Below are 20783 nucleotides of genomic sequence, written 5' to 3' on the forward strand. Positions count from 1 at the left end.
GGTGGCTTATCACATGGACCTGTCCCATTCTTAATTTAATATGAATGAGTTTAAATACTTTCATGTTTGTGGACATTTTCCATAACTATTTGAATTTAATTTTTCTCCTCTTTAAAAGAAGTGAACGCCTATTGAGAGAAAATTTAGAAAGTTGTAGAGATGCTGGGTGCAGTGCTCATGCCTGAAATCCCAGCACTTTGTGAGGCAGAGGTGAGATGATTGCCTGAGCCCAGGAGTTCATGACCAGCATGGGTTACTTGGTGAGACCTCCTCTCTATAATAAATAAAATAATTAGCCAGTCATGGTGGCGCATATTTACAGTTGTAGCTATTTGGAAGGCTGACATGGACGAGTCGCCTGAGCCCAGCAGGTCAACATGAGCACGTACTCCAGCATGGGCGACAGAGTGAGATCCTGCCTCAAAAAAAAAAAAAAAAAGATTCTGGTAATCCACATCCCACAGAGAGCCACTGTTCATAGTTTTATATTTCTCCAAATGTTCTTTTCTTACGCACTTATTTTTTAATAGGATCATACCAATTGTTCTGCAGTTTCCCTTTTATGTATCTAATCAATGTTATATATTCTTGTCTAGGTGAGTAAATAGATGTCTGTATTATTCCTTATGTGGCTGGTAGCATCTAACATCCCATTTGCTCTCTATTAGTAGATGTTTGGTTTTATTACAGTTGTTCACTAGGCACAGACAAGAGGAAGTGAGTGTAATGGTTAACAGCACAATTTTTTTTTTTCTTTTCTGAGTTGGAATCTCACTCTATCACCCAGGCTGGAATGCAGTGGCATACTCATGGCCACTGCAGCCTTGACCTGCTGGGCTCAGGAACTACAGGCGTGAGCCACCATGCCCGACTATCCAGCATGAACTTTTGAGCTAGACTTCCTGGATCAAGCTCAGCTCCGTGGCTAATGGACTTATGTAACCATGGGCAGTTAATTCAGCTCTTCGGAACTTTTCCCTCATCTGTAAAAAATGGTGGTAATAATACCACCCAACCCACTTCCTAAGGGTTCTGTGAAGAGTAAATGAATTAATATTGTGTATCTCTGCCTACCAAATTGAGGAGTGGGTGACTGAGTTTGATAACAAGGAATACCATATCATGTGAATTTTTCATTTCCTGCATTACTGTTAGCAAATACCAAGAGTTGAGATGAAAAAGGATTGGATCCTAAATCAAGAGAGTAAGGGGGGGCTGGCTGCATGTGCAGAATGCTTAGAGTGGTTTCAGGCATGTGGTAAACACTTCATTTGTTTCCTTGCATGCATTTGAAGATACATATGGCCAGAATCAAAGGTCTTATTTGCTGACTCTAGTCTTTTGCTACTCTTTTACTGACAAGTATGATCCCTTGATTGACAGACATCCCACCAGAATGGCAGAAGGATCATTCTGAAAAGGGAATCCAAATGTCATTACCAACAGCAGGAGGAAGAATGAATATAGGCTAAGAAGTGCACATATTTACATTATAGTAGCCATTGAAAAAATCTTCAGTTCAAGTCTTAGGGAAAATGAAAATTATTGTTAGGTCAGTCTATTCTAGAGTTATAAAACCAGAAAGCTAAAGAACATAATAAGCAGCACCTGAATTTTAGTACCAAATTTCACAGTCATGTCCTTTTTGACTTTAGATTTTAAAGTAATTAACGATGTACAAAGAGTTATGATTTACCCTTCACTCAATTTCCTCCAGTAATTGCATTTTATATAATTGTAGCACAATCTCAAAACCAGAAAACTGACATTAGCACAAGATATGTGTAATTTTACATTTTATCACATGTATAGCTTCATGTAACAACCGCTACAGTTCATAAATGTTTTAGTACCTCAAAAATCTTTTTTGGGGGGGCGGAAGCAGGATTTATTGAGAGGACAGAAAAGCTCCCGCAGTGGGAGGAGACCCGAAGGGGTTGCCCCCAAAAATCTTCTTGTGCCACCCCCCAACCCCTCAACATCCCCAATCCCACAACAATAGTGCTCTCCAACTCTGTAATCTTATTTATTTTATTTTATTTTTTTTTTTGAGTTGGAGACTCACTCCGTCGCCCAGACTGGAGTGCAGTGGCATGCTCCCGGCCACCACAGCCTCGCCCTGCTGGGCTCCAGTGATCCTTCTGCCTCAGCCTTCCAAGCAGCTGGAACTACAGGCGTGCACTACAAAGCCTGGCCAATTTTTGATTTATTGTAGAGATGAAGTCTCACCTGGGCAGGTCTCGAACCCACGGGCTCAGGCAGTCCACTCACCTCGGCCTCCCAAAGCACTGGGATTACAAGCTGAGCCACCGAGCCCGGCAATTTTATCATTTAAAAATGGTGGCTGGGCTAGGTGGCTCAGTCTGTAATCCCAGCACTTTGTGAGGCTGAGGCGAATGGATTACCTGAGCCCTCAGGTTTGAGACCCACCCGGCCAACTTGGTGAGACCTTATCTCTACAATAAATCAAAAATTAGTCAGATGTAGTAGTGCACGCCTGTAGTTCCAGCTACCTGGAAGGCTGAAGTGGAAGGATTGCTGGAGCCCAGCAGGTTGAGGCTGTGGTGGCCTGGCATGTGCTACTGCACTCCAGTCTGGGCGACAGAATGAGACTCCAACTCAAAAAAAAAAAAAAAAAAAAAAGGCATATAGTGCAACCCCCTTAGGTCCTATCCTACTGTGGGAGCTTTTCTGCTCTCTCAATAAATCCTACTTCCTCTAAATAAATAAATAAATAAAATAATGGCATGTAGATGGGCATAGTTGGTGCATACCTATGGACCCAGCTACTTGGGAGGTTGAGCAAGAGAATTGCTTGAGCTCTCAGAGGTCTGAGGCTATAGTATACTTGAATCATATCTGTGAATAGCTACTGTACTCCAGCCTGGGAAAAAGAACCTATCTCTTAGATTTAAAAAAAAAAAAAAAGAATGTTACACAAATGGAAGTATATGACCTTTTTTTTGAGTTGGAGTCTCACACTGCTCCCAGACTGGAGTGCAGTGGCTGCTCCTGGCCACAGCAGACTTGACCTGCTGGGCTCCAGTGATCCTTCCACCTCAGCCTTCCAAGTAACTGGAACTACAGGAGCGTGCTACCACACCTGGCTCATTTTTGATTTATTGTAGAGATGAGGTCTCGCCAAGTTGCCCAGGCGGGTCTTGAACCCACGGGCTCCGGCAGTCCACTCACCTCAGCCTCCCAAAGGCGCAGGATTACAGGCTGAGCCACCAAGCCTGGCAGTATGTTAAACTTTCCCCCCCCTTATTTGTTTTAATGAAGAAATTAGGTTTGTTCGGTAGTGTGCTTTCATTTGAATATATGCTATTTAAATGCCTTAAATTCTTTTTAAATATTTTTTAAAATGTGGCTGGGTACAATGGCTCATGCCTATAATCTCAGCACTTTGGTAGGTCGAGGCAAGAGAATCATTTGAGCCCAAGAGTTGAGGACCAGTCTAGGCAGCAGAGCCAAAAAATCAAAAAATTAGCCAGGCATGGTGGCACTCACCTGTAGCCCTAGTTATTGGAGGCTACGGTGAAAGGATTGCCTGAACCAAGGAGGTTGAAGCTGCAGTAAACTATGATCATGCCACTGCATCAGCCTTGGCAACAGTGAGACTTTGGCCAAAAGAAAAAAAATTTAAAATGTGGGCTTGCAGTTTTGTTTAGTTGTCATCACTAAGGGAAAACCTTGTTTTAATCAAGTTTGCTCAAATAAATTATCCCAACGAACTATGAACATACTTTTATAGTGAATTAATATACTCAGCTTGGACCTGTTGTGTTTTTTTTTGTTTTTTTTTTTTGTTGTTTTTTGTTTTTTTTGAGTTGGAGTCTCACTCGGTCGCCCAGACTGGAGTGCAGTGGCCGCTCCCGGCCACCGCAGCCTCGACCTGCTGGGCTCCGGCGATCCTTCCGCCTCAGCCTTCCGAGTAGCCAGAATTACAGGCGTGCGCTACCACGCCCGGCTGATTTTTTGACTTACTGTAGAGATGAGGTCTCGCTGCCCAGGCGGGTCTCGAACCCGCGGGCTCAGGCAATCCACTCACCTCAGCCTCCCAAAGGCACGGAATTACAGACTGAGTCACCGAGCCCGACTGGACCTGTTGTTAAAGAAAAAAATTACTTTAACATTTGTTAAAACCACAAGGAAAAGTTACTCATCAGGAGTAGGAGGATTTTCTTCTAAACCATCTTAACAGAATTCTTGCAGAAGGCAGAAGAGGGTGATCAGATACCAGGAGTGGAGGATTCTGCCTAAACAGAATTCGTCTTGCTAAAACTGGACTCTGCAAACCAAAACCAGGGATGAGGCCTAGTCAGAAAGAAGGCTTACAAGAGCCTGAGTTTGATCAAGGAGTAAATCTTTGTCATAGTAAAAGTATGATTACGTTCCCATTTGTTATGAGTATGCAAAGCATTGTGGTAATGTTGAACTTTGAGTATTTTAACACAGTTGGTAACAGTTCTTGGTACTTTAGAGACAAATCATTTCTTTTTGCAAATTAAAACCCTACTGAGGTATATGTTTTTACCTGTCCTAGCAAAAATCGGGATGTTTGACATCATACTGTAATGGTGAATCTCCAAGGAAGTAGGCAGGCAGTCAAGAGGTACATGGACCAGTGTCTAGCAAAAGCACATAAGCGTTTACTTTCTGGTAGCAACACACTTCTACCCTTCTATCCCAAAGATGTACTGGTAAAACATAGGGAATAACTGTGCACAAAGATATATATTGTAGCACTATTTCAGAAGCAAGAGACTGGAAATAATTCAAATGTCCACTGGATCTGGAGAGGGTCTAGGTAAATAAACTGTAATATAACCTGGAGTTCAGATATACTGTAGTAGGAATCATTTGACTGCTATAAAGTAATTGCTTAAAAACCCCTTAAGAAGAATAAGCAAAATGAAATTAGTGAACCTCACTGCTCTTCTCCTGATTGGTGGGGAATATACACAGAACGGTGACTTTTTTGAACTTTGTGGGATGTATGAAACGCAAATAAACAATAACTGTTAATAGGAACCAAGCATTTGCACATGAGGTGTAAAAAGGTATAAAAATCCAAGAGGTTAAAGAAAATCTCAGGAGTCCTAAATTCAATTTTAAAATATTAGTATGATCTGTTTCTCTTTAGAAGATGTGCTTATTTCCTATCTTTGGCCACTGAATAAACTCAGAAACACTAACCAACTCGGTAATAATGAATACTCCTAGTGTCCAATTTATGGGTTTTGTTTGTTTGTTTGAGTCAGAATCTCACTCTGTTACCCAGACTAGAATGCAGTGGCATGCTCACAAGCACTGCAGCCTCTACCTGCTGGGCATAGGCAATCCTTTTGCCTGAGCCTTCAAAGTAGCTGGAAACACAAATGCGAGCCACCATACCCGGCTAATTCTTTTACTTTGTAGATATGAAGTCTCGCCACGTTACCCAGGTTGGTCTTGGAACTCCTGAGCTCAGGCAATCCTCTTGCCTCCACCTCCCAAAGTGCTGGGATTACAGGTGTTAGCACAGCTAATTTTTGGTTTCTAAATATCATTTCCCACTAAAAAAATCAGAGCTCCTTGGAGAAATGGCTAATTTCAGGGATGGAGCGAGAAATGTATAGGATAAACCTAGGTCATCTTGTCACTCCAGAAACCAAAGGTGCTACAATTGTATTAAAGGATTCAGGACCCTATTTGAGGAGGCTTCTGTTAGCCAAAGAAGAAATCGAGAACCAGTATGAAGAGTATCTACAGTGGATTAAAGCTATCAGATTTATTGAAATTTATTCGTTCATAATGATAACTTTTTTTTAAAAATCACTTTATTTTTGGAGGGCAGGAGGGAAATCATGCTGAGTGAGAGAACTCTTTTCTGTGTATAGGTATTCCAAGTAATATGAAGAATGAATAACCATTTTGCAAATCTTTGTTTTTATAGTGGATTATCACAAAGAGAAAACTAAATATCAATAGGAGAATCACACACCACTTATGTTGTGCCTAAATGATGAAACTTCAGTAAAATCAAATAATAGCTCATTTCCCAGACTTCATTGGGCCAGGGTTTACCACCACAGGGAAACAGTCAGGGAAGGCCACATGGTAGAAACTATAAAACAATGGCCCAGCTTTTCTTCCTCTTAGTAAAAATATATATAGCAAGGAATTTTAAGAGGGTGAAATAATTTACAGGTTAAAGGAGATATACAACACATACCAGCTGAATCGGTGTGTTGTCATTATGTTGAATCTGATTTAAAAAAACTAATTATAATAACACAAATGTGATCACGGGAAATTTGAGCATTTATATTGTAACTGTAATGAAGTTTTATATGTGATGATGTCGTGTGTGTGTGTTTTTTTAAGAGACCTTTTAGAAATAACATAATAAAATATTTAGGATAGGCTGGGCACAGTGACTCTTTTCCGTAATACCAGCACTTTGGGCGGTCAAGGCAGGAGGATTGCTTGAAGCCAGGAGTATAAGACCAGCCTGGGGCTGGGCACAGTGGCTCACGCCTATAATCCCAGCACTTTGGGAGGCCAAGGTGAGAGGATTGCCTGAGCCCAGGGTTCAAGACCAGCCTGGGCAACTTGGCAAGACCTCATCTCTACAATAAATAAAAAATAAATAAATTAGTTGGGCACAGTGGTGCATGCCTGTAGTTCCAGCTGCTTGAAAGGCTGAGGTGGAAGGATCACCTGAGTCCATCAGGTCGAGGCTACCGTGGCTAGGAACATATCACTCCCCTCCAGTCTAGGTGACAGAGTGATACTCCAACTCAAAAGAAAAAAAAAAGACCAACCTGGGCAGCATAGTGAGATCATGTCTCTTAAATAAGCAAATAAGTAAATAAACATTTATGATAAAATAGTCTGGAATTTGCTTCAGGTAACTTAGTTGGGGAAAGAGGAACCAGAGGGAAACAAAAAGTGAAACAAGATATTTGTGAGTTTCTCATTATTGAAGAAGTGATTGGTTCATAATGTATATGTTTGAAATTTTCCATAAAAGTTGTTAAAAGTAGAAATGTGATATATTTCATGTGGGGTGCCTTTTAACTTATTGATAGTTATTTTTTACTTTTTGTCTTTTAAAAAAATTGTTCTTTAGATTGCCCCAGTGGAAAATGACAGTAGCTACGATGAACTGAAAAGAGACGCAAAGTTATGTTTATCGCTAATGTCTCAGGGGTTGCTTTACCCTCATCAAGTGCCTTTGGTACTTCAGGTGCTAAAACAAGTAAGAGTGTATGATATTATTTATGTCTTTTGGTTAGAATTTTGGTTTACTATTCTAAGAATTTCACAGAGTCAACTGCAATACACATAGTTCCTGATTTTTGTTTTTGTTTTGAATTTTCTTTTAGTATAAGAGAAGACATATATGTTGACCAAAGAAACAGACCTAGATTCTGTACCTGGCTCTGCCACCAACTTCTGTGACCTTGGGCAAGTCACTTAAGCCAAAAACTACGTATATATGCAAAGAGCTAATTAATTACTAAAGTGCCTTGGATGCAAAGTGTTTATGAGGGAGGGGGATGGTGTTTCCCTTTTACCAGTTCCCCTTTATTTTATTCACTTCCCTTTCCTGGTCTATGCCAGAGAGACCTATTGTGATTGTATATTTTCTGGTTGCATTGTTAATATACTGTATGGTTAGCATTATCCAGGGTACACACGTTATATAAAATAAAAGTGGACATTTTCTCACAGCTTTTAGATTTTAAATTTGATAACCATTGAAAAATATTTTTTTAACAACCTAAGGTGGTATTGTTTTGTAGTGGAATTAGTAGTTCTGAAATTTGCTTTCAAGACTCTATAAGCTGGTACCAAAAGTAAAATAAAATAATATGCAGTCCTTGGAGTAGTTAAGAGCCATTCGTTGATTAAGACTAGTTTTCACTTGTAAAATTGACTTTTTTCCTATGTTTCTGTCCTTTTTTTTTTTCTTTCTTTTCGAGTTGATGTCTCACTCTGTTGCCCAGGCTGGAGTTGGAGTGCAGTGGCATACTCACAGCCACCACAGCCTCAACTTGCTGGGTTCAGGTGATCTTCCACCTCAGCCTTCTAAGTAGCTGGGACTACAGGCATATGCCACCACGCCTGGCTAATTATTTATTTATTTATTGTAGAGGTGAGGTCTCACCAGGTTTCCCAGGCTGATCTTGAACCTGTGGGCTCAGGCAGTCCTCTCACCTCGGCCTCCCAAAGTGCTGGGATTATAGATGTGAGCCATTGCACCCACCTGTTTCTTTCCTTTTACTCTCAGACATCACAGATTCTGAGTAACTAACTATACCTGAAATAGTTAATTCAGCCTTTTTACTTAGAACAAAATGTAAGTTGAGCTTGTCCTAATTATACCTGTGAAAGTAGAAATAAAATAGAATATTACATTATCTGTGTTTAATGTCACTGTCTGTCGTCTTGTGTTTTTCTCAGTACTGTTTTTGTCATTTATGCTTATTTTTCATTTACAGACAGCAAGAAGCAGTTCTTGGCATGCGAGATATACAGTACTGACCTACCTCCAGACCATGGTATTTTATAACCTCTTTATTTTCCTAAACAGTGAAGATGCAGTTAAAGATATCAGGTGGCTGGTTATAAGTCTTTTGGAGGATGAACAACTAGAGGTAAATTTTAAGTTCTAGAAAATGGAAACTGAGTCAATTAAAAAAAAAACCATCATGATTCAAAGCTCTTTAGAAAAAGTATCTGCAGTCAGGTGCAGTGGCTGACACCTGTAATCCCAGCACTTTGGGAGGCTAGGCAGGAAGATTGCTTGAGACCAGCCTGGGCTACTTAGAAAGACCTCGTCTCTACAGAAAAATTAAAAAATTAGTCAGGCATGATAGCACACACCTATAGTCCCAGCTGCTCTGGAGCCTGAGGCCAAAGGATTGCCTGAGCCCAGGAGTTTGAAGCTGCAGTGAGCTATGGTTGTGCCACTGCACTCCAACCTGGACTACACAATCACTCAATCAGTATTTGCACACTGATGGCATAAATTATTAAAAGTAACTAATTTTATCATAGCACTGTTTGAGTAGTTTTGATGTCCTAATTATGATTCTGTATAATACAAATAGAAAACAGAATTAGGCATGTTTTTATTTTGTTTTTTTCAGTTGGGCAAGTAATATTTGTGAACCCAAGTTTTCTTAATTATGAAACCAGAAATGCTAATTACCCCATTAATCTTACTGATTTTTAAGGAGCTGGTGGGAGTGTGTATGATGGCAGTTTGAAGAGAATAAAAACCTACATATAGATGATATTATTCAGTAGACTTAAAATTGCTATACTTTGTTGTTGTTATTGGTAGAGAAATTAAAGGCAGCTTTTGTGGTGAGATTACATTAATATTGTATACAAGAAGATACTTTGTTAGTTCATATAGCCTAATGTAAGTTAAGCCCCTTTTGCAATAAATATGGAATAAGATATACCTTCTTTAATTGACCATAGGAAAAGAAAATGTGATTTAATTTTTTGTGAATATTTTACTTATTTTATGGACTCTACAGTTTTTTCATGTAGTAGAGGACTCCCAGTATTTTATATATTTATTAGCACTGATAATTTATTTTATTCATAGGAAACCGGAAAAAGAAATTCCTTCCCCTTTCTAATGAGCCTCTCTAGATCTCTTATGTTCTGGGAGTGGATATTATCTAGTGCCAAAGGTACTCACAGGCTGGGTATAACAAGTAAAATGTTTATAGTTATCTGTAACTTTTAAAAATAATTTCTTATAGTATTTTATTTTTTTTGGAGTTGGAGTCTCACTCTGTCACCCAGGCTGGAGTGCAGTATCACATTCATGGCCACCCCAGCGTTGACCTGCTTGATTCCAGCAATCCTTCCCCCTCAGCCTTCCAAGTAGCCAGAGCTACAGGCACATGCTACCGATGCCCAGCTAATTTTGATTTATTGTAGAAACGAGGTCTTGCCAAGTTGCCCAGGCTGGTCTCGAACCCGCGGGTTCAGGCAGTCTACTTGCTTCTCGCCTCCCAAAGTGCTGGGATTACAGGCTGACCCACCGAGCCCAGCCAGTATTTTTTTTTTTAAGCAAAAGGAATGGAAATAGAAAGGTGGAAATCTCGAGTCATTATTTCCTAATTAAAATAGCGCTTACATTAAAATTTACTGTTTTCAGACATTTTTATATTTTCTTCCATATAGTAGGTTTAAACATAGCTGTTATAAGCATAATCCTTATATTTATTAAACATGTGATATTTTTAAAGCAGTATGAAGTGTATTGATACTTACCTAAATTCTATTCATGACAGTATTTTTGTAAAAGTAGTAATCTGAATGAGAATTGGTTAAAGAAAACTTTACTGTGTTTAAAGGAACATTTTTAGAAGTAGAGGGATATAGTGTATTTATGGCTAGAAAGCTAAATATATTCTCTTCCCTCACCTTATAAAGTGTGCAGACTGATTCCTGGGATGATGAAATTTCCAGAGGAGACCATACTAGGATTTGGAGAAAAAGAAAAATAAAGGAGACTATCTCATACTGTAATATATTCCTATAGATATAGAATAGAAATATGTCTTCCTTTTTAAAAAATAAAGTAGGCTGGGCTCGGTGGCTCAGCCTGTAATCCCAGCGCTTTGGGAGGCCAAGGTGAGTGGATTACCTGAGCCCACAGGTTCGAGACCCACCCGGGCAACTTGGCAAGACCTCATCTTTACAGTAAATCAAAAATCAGCTGGGCGTGGTAGCACATGCCTGTAGTTCCAGCTACTTGGAAGGCTGAGGCGGAAGGATCACCAAAGCCCAGCAGGTCGAGGCTGCAGTGGCCGGGAGCGGCCACTGCACTCCAGTCTGGGTGACAGAGTGAGACTCCAACTTAAAAAAATAAAATAAGGTAGGAGAAAGTAGATTTGAATATTTATAGGAACTTAAATAGGAGTCAAGATGACTTTCTAAGACTTTAAGTTAATAAATGTCACATCAGGCTGTGGTGCGAAGATTGCCTGAGCCCAGGGATTCGAGACCAGCCTGGACAACTTGGCAAGACCTCAACTGTACAATAAATTTTTTTAAATTAGCTGAGTGTGGTGCACACCTGTAGTTCCAGCTACTTGGAAGGCTGAGGCGGAAGGATCACCAAAGCCCAGCAGGTCGAGGCTGCAGTGGCCGGGAGCGGCCACTGCACTCCAGTCTGGGTGACAGAGTGAGACTCCAACTTAAAAAAATAAAATAAGGTAGGAGAAAGTAGATTTGAATATTTATAGGAACTTAAATAGGAGTCAAGATGACTTTCTAAGACTTTAAGTTAATAAATGTCACATCAGGCTGTGGTGCGAAGATTGCCTGAGCCCAGGGATTCGAGACCAGCCTGGACAACTTGGCAAGACCTCAACTGTACAATAAATTTTTTTAAATTAGCTGAGTGTGGTGCACACCTGTAGTTCCAGCTACTTGGAAGGCTGAGGCGGAAGGATCACCAAAGCCCAGCAGGTCGAGGCTGCAGTGGCCGGGAGCGGCCACTGCACTCCAGTCTGGGTGACAGAGTGAGACTCCAACTTAAAAAAATAAAATAAGGTAGGAGAAAGTAGATTTGAATATTTATAGGAACTTAAATAGGAGTCAAGATGACTTTCTAAGACTTTAAGTTAATAAATGTCACATCAGGCTGTGGTGCGAAGATTGCCTGAGCCCAGGGATTCGAGACCAGCCTGGACAACTTGGCAAGACCTCAACTGTACAATAAATTTTTTTAAATTAGCTGAGTGTGGTGCACACCTGTAGTTCCAGCTACTTGGAAGGCTGAGGCGGAAGGATCACCAAAGCCCAGCAGGTCGAGGCTGCAGTGGCCGGGAGCGGCCACTGCACTCCAGTCTGGGTGACAGAGTGAGACTCCAACTTAAAAAAATAAAATAAGGTAGGAGAAAGTAGATTTGAATATTTATAGGAACTTAAATAGGAGTCAAGATGACTTTCTAAGACTTTAAGTTAATAAATGTCACATCAGGCTGTGGTGCGAAGATTGCCTGAGCCCAGGGATTCGAGACCAGCCTGGACAACTTGGCAAGACCTCAACTGTACAATAAATTTTTTTAAATTAGCTGAGTGTGGTGCACACCTGTAGTTCCAGCTACTTGGAAGGCTGAGGCGGAAAGATTGCCTGAATCTGGCAGGTCAAGGCTGAGGTGGCCGTGAGCATACCATTGCACTCCAGCCTGGGTGATGGAGTGAGAGTTCAACTCAAAAAAATAAATAAATAAACATCAAGTCAAAACATATATAAATCTGACTATTAAATATTAGAAACTTGGCCAGGCACGGGACTCACACTTATAATCTCATCACTTCAGGAGGCTGAGGTGGGAGGATTACTTGAGCCCAGGAGTTTGACACCAGCCTAGGCCACATATCCAGACCTCATCTCTACTAAAAATAAAAATGTAGACCAGGTAGGGTGGTATGCTTCAGTAGTCCCAGCTATTCCAGAGGCCAAGGCAGGAGGATCATTTGAGCCCACGAGATCATGTAGTGAACCATGATCATGTCATTGTGCTCCAATCAGAAGCTCCAACTTAAAAAATAATAATAGGCTGGGCGTGGTGGCTCACGTCTATAATCCCAGCACTTTGGGAGGCCGAGGGAAGAAGACTGCCTGAGTCTGCAGGTTTGAGGCCAGCCCAGCAGCTTGACGAGACTTTGTCTCTACAATAAATCAAAAATTAGCTGGGCGTGGTAGCACGCGCTTGTAGTTCCAGCTACTTGGAAGGCTGAGGCAGAAGGTTCGCTGGATCCCAGCAGTTTGAAACTGGAGTGGCCATAAGTGTGCCACTGCACTCCAGTTTGGGCGACAGAGTGAGACTCCAACTTAAAAAAAAAAGAGAAGTAGAAGGAAAACCCAAAGTGAGGAGGCAGGAAGAGCAGAGTGGTGCCATTAATGTCTCTAACCTATCCCTCCCCCCACCTCCAAGAGCTTCCTCTTTGGAAGCTGAGAAATGGAGAGAGGTGAAGAGGGTAGGCATTTAATTGGGGGAAAAAAATACAAATTTAGCTAGATGCAGTGGCTCAAGCCTATAACCCCAGCACTTTGGGAGTCTGAGGTGAGAGGATTGTCTGAGCCCACAGGTTCGAGACCAGTCTGGGCAACTTGGTGAGACCTCATCTCTACAGTAAACCAAAAAATCAACCAAGCATGGTGGTGCACACCTGTAGTTCCAGCTACTTGGAAGGCTGAGACAAAACTATCACCTGAGCCCAGCTTGTTGAGGTTGTGGTTGTCATGAGCATGCCACTGCATTCCAGCCTAAGTAACAGAATGAGACTCCAACTGGAAAACAATAATAATAATAATAATAGAAATATATCACTTTAAATGATCAAGCTACAGACTAGAGAAAAACATTGTAGCATAAGAAAGTCATTAAGAATTTGTGGAGTAGTGGTGGTAGTATAATCTTCCCCCACTCAAAAAACAAAAATGCGTAGTAAAAATAACCAGTGTTGATACTAATGTATAACTAGTAGGCCATGTACAGTGGCTCATACCTGTAGTCTGAGCATGTTGGGAGGTCGAGGCAGAAGGATTGCCTGAGGCCAAGAATTAGGGAACGACCTGGACAGCATAACCAGACCTCATCGCTTAAAAAAGTAAAAATAATAATAATTATATATAACTAGTCCACATTTAAGTTTAATGTCATAGTATGTTAGCACTAGTGGTTTTTGTTGTTGTTGTTGTATTGAGTTGGAGTCTCTCACTCTATCGCCCAGGCTGGAGTGCAGTGGCACTCCACCTTGTCCTCACCTCAGTTCTCACCTCAGCCTCCCAAAGTGCTGGGATTATTGGTGTGAGCCACCGCACCTGGCAAGCACTGCATTTTAAAAAGCAACTAATAGCCACAAAATTAACAGTAAAATTCTTTATACCTTTAATTTTAGTAGTCCTAATTTTTGTAATCTGTCCTAAGAAAATATACTGCAATATGAAAAGAGTTACATGAATTAAGAATATTTTATAGCCGGGCTCAGTGACTCAGCCTGTATTCCCGTGCCTTTGGGAGGCTGAGGTGAGTGGATTGCCTGAACCCGTGGGTTCGACACCCACCTGGGCAGCGAGACCTCATCTCTACAATAAATCAAAAATTCAGCCGGGCATGGTAGCGCATGCCTGTAATTCCGGCTACTTGGAAGGCTGAGGTGGAAGGATCGCTGGAGCCCAGCAGGTCGAGGCTGCGGTGGCCGGGAGCGGCCACTGCACTCCAGTCTGGGTGACAGAGTGAGACTCCAATCCAGAAAAAAAAAAAGAATATTTTATAGCATAGTAGTGCAAAGTTGAAAGCATTCTAATCATTACTTGGTTATAAAAATATATGTGGTATATACATTTTATATTTACTTGATTATACGATTTCCTATAAAATAATGCAACCAAATATTTTAGTAAATCATTTTATAATGTATTTCATATAAAAGTTTAATGAAAGTAGCAAAGTAAATGTTACATACAAAGATTGTAATGATGAAAAACTTATGAAACCTTTTGAAGGAATATAAGGCAGAACATTTGTTTTTTTGCAAATTATTATTGCATGGCTGTAGATACTAAGCAGAAACTTTTGTGATTTACATATGAAATGATGATGCCTTTTTACGGCTTTATTTTTGTCTTCCCAAAGCTTGAATTACAATTCCAGTTTGAAATTGACTGTGTATTTTTAGTTTTTTGAGCCAGAGTCTCACTCTGTCGCCTAGGCTAGAGTACAGTGGCACATTCATGGCCACCGCAGCCTCAAACCTGCTGGGCCCAAGAGATCCTTCCATCACAGCCTTCCAAGTAGCTGGAACCATAGGCACGTGCCACCATGCCCAGCTAATTTTTTGATTTATTGTAGAGATAAGTCTTGCCAAGTTGCCCTGGCTGGTCTCAAACCCCTGGGTTCAGGCAATCCTCTGGCCTCCACCTTCCAGAGTGCTGGGATTACAGAGGTGAGCTACCACACCCAGGCTAGTTCTTCATGTAGTTCTTGTATAGCCTGTGTTGGTGTCTGACAACACCTTGGATGTAAACGTCTATGATGAATGCCAACTGTAGAAATTGGGTGGTTCTTCATCTTTGTTAACAAGATAAACTATAGCAGTGGCCTTACAAGATGTAGAGTCTAGGAAAACTTAATTTTGATGTTAGACTTGGGCACTGCTTTTACTGTTACAGCCCTGATGAAAGGCTATCAGTGAGGGAAATAATTTATGGAGAAGTTTAATTTTGCATAACAGTTGAACATGGCTGGCGCAGTGGCTCACTCTTGTAATCCTAGCACTTTGGAAGGCCAGGGTAAGAGGATCACTTGAGCCCAGGAGTTTTAGACTGTCCTGGACAACATACCAAGCCCCTTTCTCCAAAAAAAAATTTTTTTTAAAGTTAGCCAGACCCCAGCTACACAGGAGACTGAGGCAGTAGGATCACTTAAGGAGCCCAGGAGTTTGAAACTGTGTGAACCGTGATCACACCATTATCTTCCAACCTGGATGACAGAGTGAGACCCTGTCTCTCTTTTTTTTTTTTTTTAAGAGTTAAACATTTATCTGTTTAGTGCTAATGTAGTAACAACATTCATCCATTTTGAGACCATCGACCTTTTGATCATCAGCTGAAATCTCTCTCAAGAAACTGTCAAAGAGCTTACACTAAGTTTGCATGTAATTTCAGGAAAGATCCTCTCCCTAGTTCTGCACCACCCTGTATCCTTCATTGTTCCCTCAGACTTAGGGTCTGGTTCTAATTGAAATTATCTCCACAGGTTCGGGAAATGGCTGCTACTACCTTAAGCGGTCTGTTACAGTGTAACTTTCTTACCATGGACAGTCCTATGCAGATTCATTTTGAGCAACTTTGCAAAACAAAACTACCTAAGAAAAGAAAGCGGGACCCTGGTTCTGTAGGAGATACCATTCCTTCTGCAGGTAACGTTGCTAGTAGAAAACACCCATATTCTTTTGGAAATTAACTATACTTACTCAGCAGATATGTATTGAATACTTAAGTGTATGTACCCATGTCTATGCTAGGTACTGGGCCTAGTGTTCCCTACCTTTGAGGAGTTTTGCATATAAAAAGCAAGACTTGGGATATAGAGGCTGAAATTGAGATAGTACAAAAGAATCTGTAGAACTGCTACATACAGCGATTATAATATGTCTACTCCAAGATAACATTATAAGGAGAGATATTTCACATTTAGTATTTTGGAGGGTCTAAAATATCTGTTTTCAAAATTTAGGACTTACGTGTGGAAAAAACTGTAAGTAAACAAAGCAAGCTTTGCTTTTATTTGGATAGAGGAATATTCAGTACTTTGCTAGTCATTTGGTGAGAGGGTGAGGAGGCCTTGCAAGAGCTTCCAATCTGTTGAACATAAAAAGACAAAATATGCACATCTGACGACTGTGTCATGTTTTAAAGAGAAACTGAAATGTGATCACAAAGAAGCATCCGATCTTGCCATTGCTAACTATAACCACAAGAATAATATAAAATACATGGAAAGATTGATAGTAAGTAGGAAAATTACTCAATTTGCAGGTACAGCTTGGACTGTAAAGCTCTTAATTATTGGAATCTTAATTATATCGTATGGTTACCTAATAGCTAATTCTAATAAAATAAAATGTTCTAATATCCTTACTTGAGAGCTGTATCGTTTTTGTTTTTGAGTTGGAGTCTTACTCTGTCACCCAGGCTGGAGGGCATTGGCACGCTCATGGACCCTGCAGCCTTGACCTGCTAGGCTCAGGCGATCCTCCTGCCTCACCCTTCCAAGTAGCTGGAACTACAGGCATGCACCACCATGCCCAGCCAAGAGCTATATCTTTTAATAATAAAGTATCAAAGTATTGTTTGGTTTTTGTTATACCAAATGGCCTTGCTTATAATTCTGACTGGTTCAAATTCTTTTTCTTATCTTCAGCTCCCTGTTTTCCATGTTCATGTATACACGTATAATATACTTACAAACACATGCAGACGCACACCTTTATTGAGCGACAACGAGAATTTGAAAGCACTTAAACTTATGCCACTGAGGAAAGAATAGAGACCCTCCCCTTTAGAATACAGACACAAGGCATTTCTTTGTTTTGAGAAATAGATGTTCTTCATACATGGTGTGTTTACCTAATGAATTGATACATTCTCTTTGGGGGTAGTTATATCCAGAAAAATGCTGTCTAACTTTGCTTGGAAATTGTTTTAGGAGCAGAGATTACACTTTTGCATATGAATGAGTTGATCAAAAAAGCCATTACTATCTTAGTTTTAATAAATATATGACACATTTCTAGCCTAGGTACAGTTATGCTGTCATTGAGGGACAACTAAAGTTATATCTTGACAAATTCATAAATATAGTATTATTTTTAGTTCATCCTTAAAATCATATGTTTGTGTATACATGTAAATTAATTTGAATGCAGAATTTCACACACTGAAAACATTCAAGACATTAATTAATAGAGAAAATAAAAAAAATTGAGGAGAGACAAGAGAAAAATAGGAAGGACCTGATGACAGAAATAACAGTATTAAAGAATACTGTGATGGAAGTAAATAACAAACTAATAAGCATGGAAAGCAGAATTAGCCAAACAGAAGAAAGAATCTCAGAGCTTGAAGACCAAAATATAGAACTAACCCAAACTGTCAAAAACATAGAAAAGAAGCTTAAAAAGACAGAACAAAACCATCAAGAGATGAATGATTACTTTAAGAGACCCAATCTAAGAGTAATTGGCCTTCCTGAGGCAGAGAGAGAGTCAGAGGCCACACTGGAGCAACCATTTCATGAAATCATTCAAGAAAATTTCCCTCATCTCATCAGTGATGCAAAAATTCAAACACAAGAGATTCAGAGAACCCCTGCAAGACAACAAATGAAAAGACCAACTCCCAGACACATTATAATTCGCCAAAATAAAGTAGCTATAAATGAAAAAAATCCTGAAGACGGCAAGAGAGAAAGATCAGACTACTTACCAGGGAAGACCAATTAGAATAGCAGCAGATTTATCTACAGAAACACTTCAGGCTTGGAGAGCTTGGCGCCCTATCTTCAAAGTTTTAAAAGATAAATAATTTCAACCAAGAATAACCTACCCAGCCAAGTTAAGCTTCATCAGTGAGGGAGAATTGAAATCTTACGCAGGTATCCAATCCCTAAGAACCTACACTGCCACCAGACCACCTTTACAAGAAATACTTAAGAAAGTACTGAACACAGAAGAAAAGGAAAAAAGAACAACAATGTTCTTCACAAGAGTACAGGCAGAAGATTAAAAACACACATGAACCAACTCCAAAACCAAAAGAAAGACAACAAACAAACAGGAACAACAACTCTATAAGAACCTTGGCCGGGCTCGGTGGCTCAGCCTGTAATCCCAGCACTTTGGGAGGCCAAGGTGAGTGGATTGCCTGAGCCCACGTGTTCGAGACCCGCCTGGGCAACTTGACGAGACCTCATCTTTACAACAAATCAAAAAATTAGCCAGGCGTGGTAGCGTGCGCCTGTAGTTCCAGCTACTTGGAAGGCTGAGGTGGAAGGATCGCCGGAGCCCAGCAAGTAGAGGCTGCAGTAGCTGGAAGCGGCCACTGCACTCCAGTCTGGGCAACAGAGTGAGACTCCAACTCAAAAAAAAAAAAACAGAATCTTATGACAGGGATCAGTCAACGCTCGCATTTCAATAATTAGCCTAAATGTGAATGGACTAAATGCACCACTGAAAAGACACAGAATGGCAAAATGGATAAAATATCACCAGGCAACAATTTATTGCCTTCAAGAGACTCACCTCACTAGAAAGGATACTCACAGACTCAAAGTAAGAGGATGGGAAACAAACTTTCAGTCAAATGGAACACAAAAGAAAGGAGGAGGTGCGATCTTAATTTCAGACAAAATACCCTTTAAGCTGTCAAAAATTTAAAAAGATACAGAAGACCACTACATAATGATAAAAGATTCAATCCATCAACAAATATCCATCTTAAACATATAAGCTCCCAACATAGGAGCACCAACTTTCATAAAGCAGCTTCTATGTAAACTCAAAAAAGATATCAACTCTAACACTGTCATACCTGGGGATTTCAATACCCCACTCACAACCATAGATCATCAGGACAAAAAAATCAGCAATGAGATCCAGAACCTCAATGTGACTTGACCAAATGGATGTAATTGATATCTACAGAACACTCCACCCAACGACCACAGAATATACATTCTGCTCATCACTGCATGGAATGTACTCTAAGATCGACCACATACTAGGCCATAAATCAAGCATAAACAAATTTCAAAAGATTTAAATTTTGTTATGCACCTTCTCAGACACAGTGGAATAAAAATAGCACCAACAAGTTTCCCCCAAAACCCACAAAGACATGGACACTAAACAGCATGATGCTAAACAACTCCTGGATCAATGATGAAATCAAAACAAATTAAAAGATACCTGGAAACAAATGAAAATGAAGAAACATCTTACTAAAATTTCTGGGATGCCATGAAAGCTGTAGTAAGAGGGGAATTTATATCTCTACAAACACACATGAAGAAAATGGAAGGATCACAAATTAACAGCCTAACAAGCTACCTAAGAAAGCTAGAAAAGCAAGACCACCAAAACCCTAACTTCAGCAGAAGAATCCAGATCACCAAAATAAAAGCCCAAATCCAGGACATAGAAGACAAAAAGATAATACAAAAAAAATCAATGAAACAAAAAGCTGGTTTTTCAAAAGGATAAACAAGATCGATGGTCCCCTAGCTAGACTGACCAAGAAAAAGAAAAGGCCCAAATAAACACAATCGGAGACACAAAAGATGAAATCACATCTGACCCTAAAGAAATACAGAAGTTGATTAGAGATTATACATTTGTATGGAAAGAAACTTGAAAACCTTAAGGAAATGGAGGACTTTCTGACATCACACAACCTGCCTAGGTTGAAGCAAGAAGAAATTAAGACCATGAATAGACCAGTAACAATCAAGGAAATTGACTACGTAACTAGATGGCTTTCCAGCAGAATTCTACAAGACATTTAAGGAGGAGCTGATACCAGTCCTACTGAAGGTATTCCAGGCGATTGAGAAAGATGGAAATCTCCCCAAATCATTTTATAAAGCTAACATCACATTGATACACAAGCCAGGTAAAGACCCAACAAAGGAAGAGAACTACAGGCCAATATCTTTGATGAACATAGATGCTAAAATTCTCAAGATCCTAGCAAACCAGATTCAACAACGCATCTCAAAAATCATCCACTATGACCAAGTAGGCTTCATACCTGGGATGCAAGGCTGGTTCAACATTCGTAAAACCATAAATGTAATTAAATATATCAACAGATGTCAAAGCAAAAACCACATGATTATGTCATTAGATGCAGAAAAAGCTTTTGGTAAAATCCAGCACCCCTTCTTGATAAAAACCCTCAAACATCTAGGCCTACGTGGAACATACCTCAAAATAGTAAAAGCCATCTACAAGAAATCCACAGCCAACATACTCCTAAATAGACAAAAATCGGAACCATTTCCCCTGAAAATTGGAACAAGACAAGGATGCCCACTCTCACTCCTTTAGTTCAGTATAGTATTGGAAGTCCTGGCTACAGCAATCAGATAAGAGAAGGCAATAAGGAGTATCCAAATAGGAAAAGAGGAAGTCAAGTTATCTCTCTTTGCAGATGACATGACTGTGTACCTTGAAAACCCAAGAGA

At 40.1% G+C, this 20783-nt stretch overlaps 1 protein-coding gene across 2 annotated transcripts in view; it reads left to right on the forward strand.

Moving 5' to 3' along the window:
* PSME4 (proteasome activator subunit 4) overlaps nt 1–20783 on the forward strand; it is a 120549-nt gene that overhangs the window by 94664 nt on the left and 5102 nt on the right. For both annotated transcript variants that reach the window (XM_021718780.1, XM_008070473.1), the window contains 3 exons: nt 7118–7246; nt 8493–8648; nt 15795–15957. In XM_021718780.1, coding sequence (XP_021574455.1) covers nt 7118–7246; nt 8493–8648; nt 15795–15957 — 448 coding nt within the window. The remainder of the gene's footprint in view (nt 1–7117; nt 7247–8492; nt 8649–15794; nt 15958–20783) is intronic.

This window comes from Carlito syrichta, unplaced genomic scaffold (genome assembly GCF_000164805.1).
Source record: "Carlito syrichta isolate Samal-C Ts95f unplaced genomic scaffold, Tarsius_syrichta-2.0.1 Scaffold313443, whole genome shotgun sequence".
Lineage (NCBI taxonomy): Eukaryota > Metazoa > Chordata > Mammalia > Primates > Tarsiidae > Carlito > Carlito syrichta.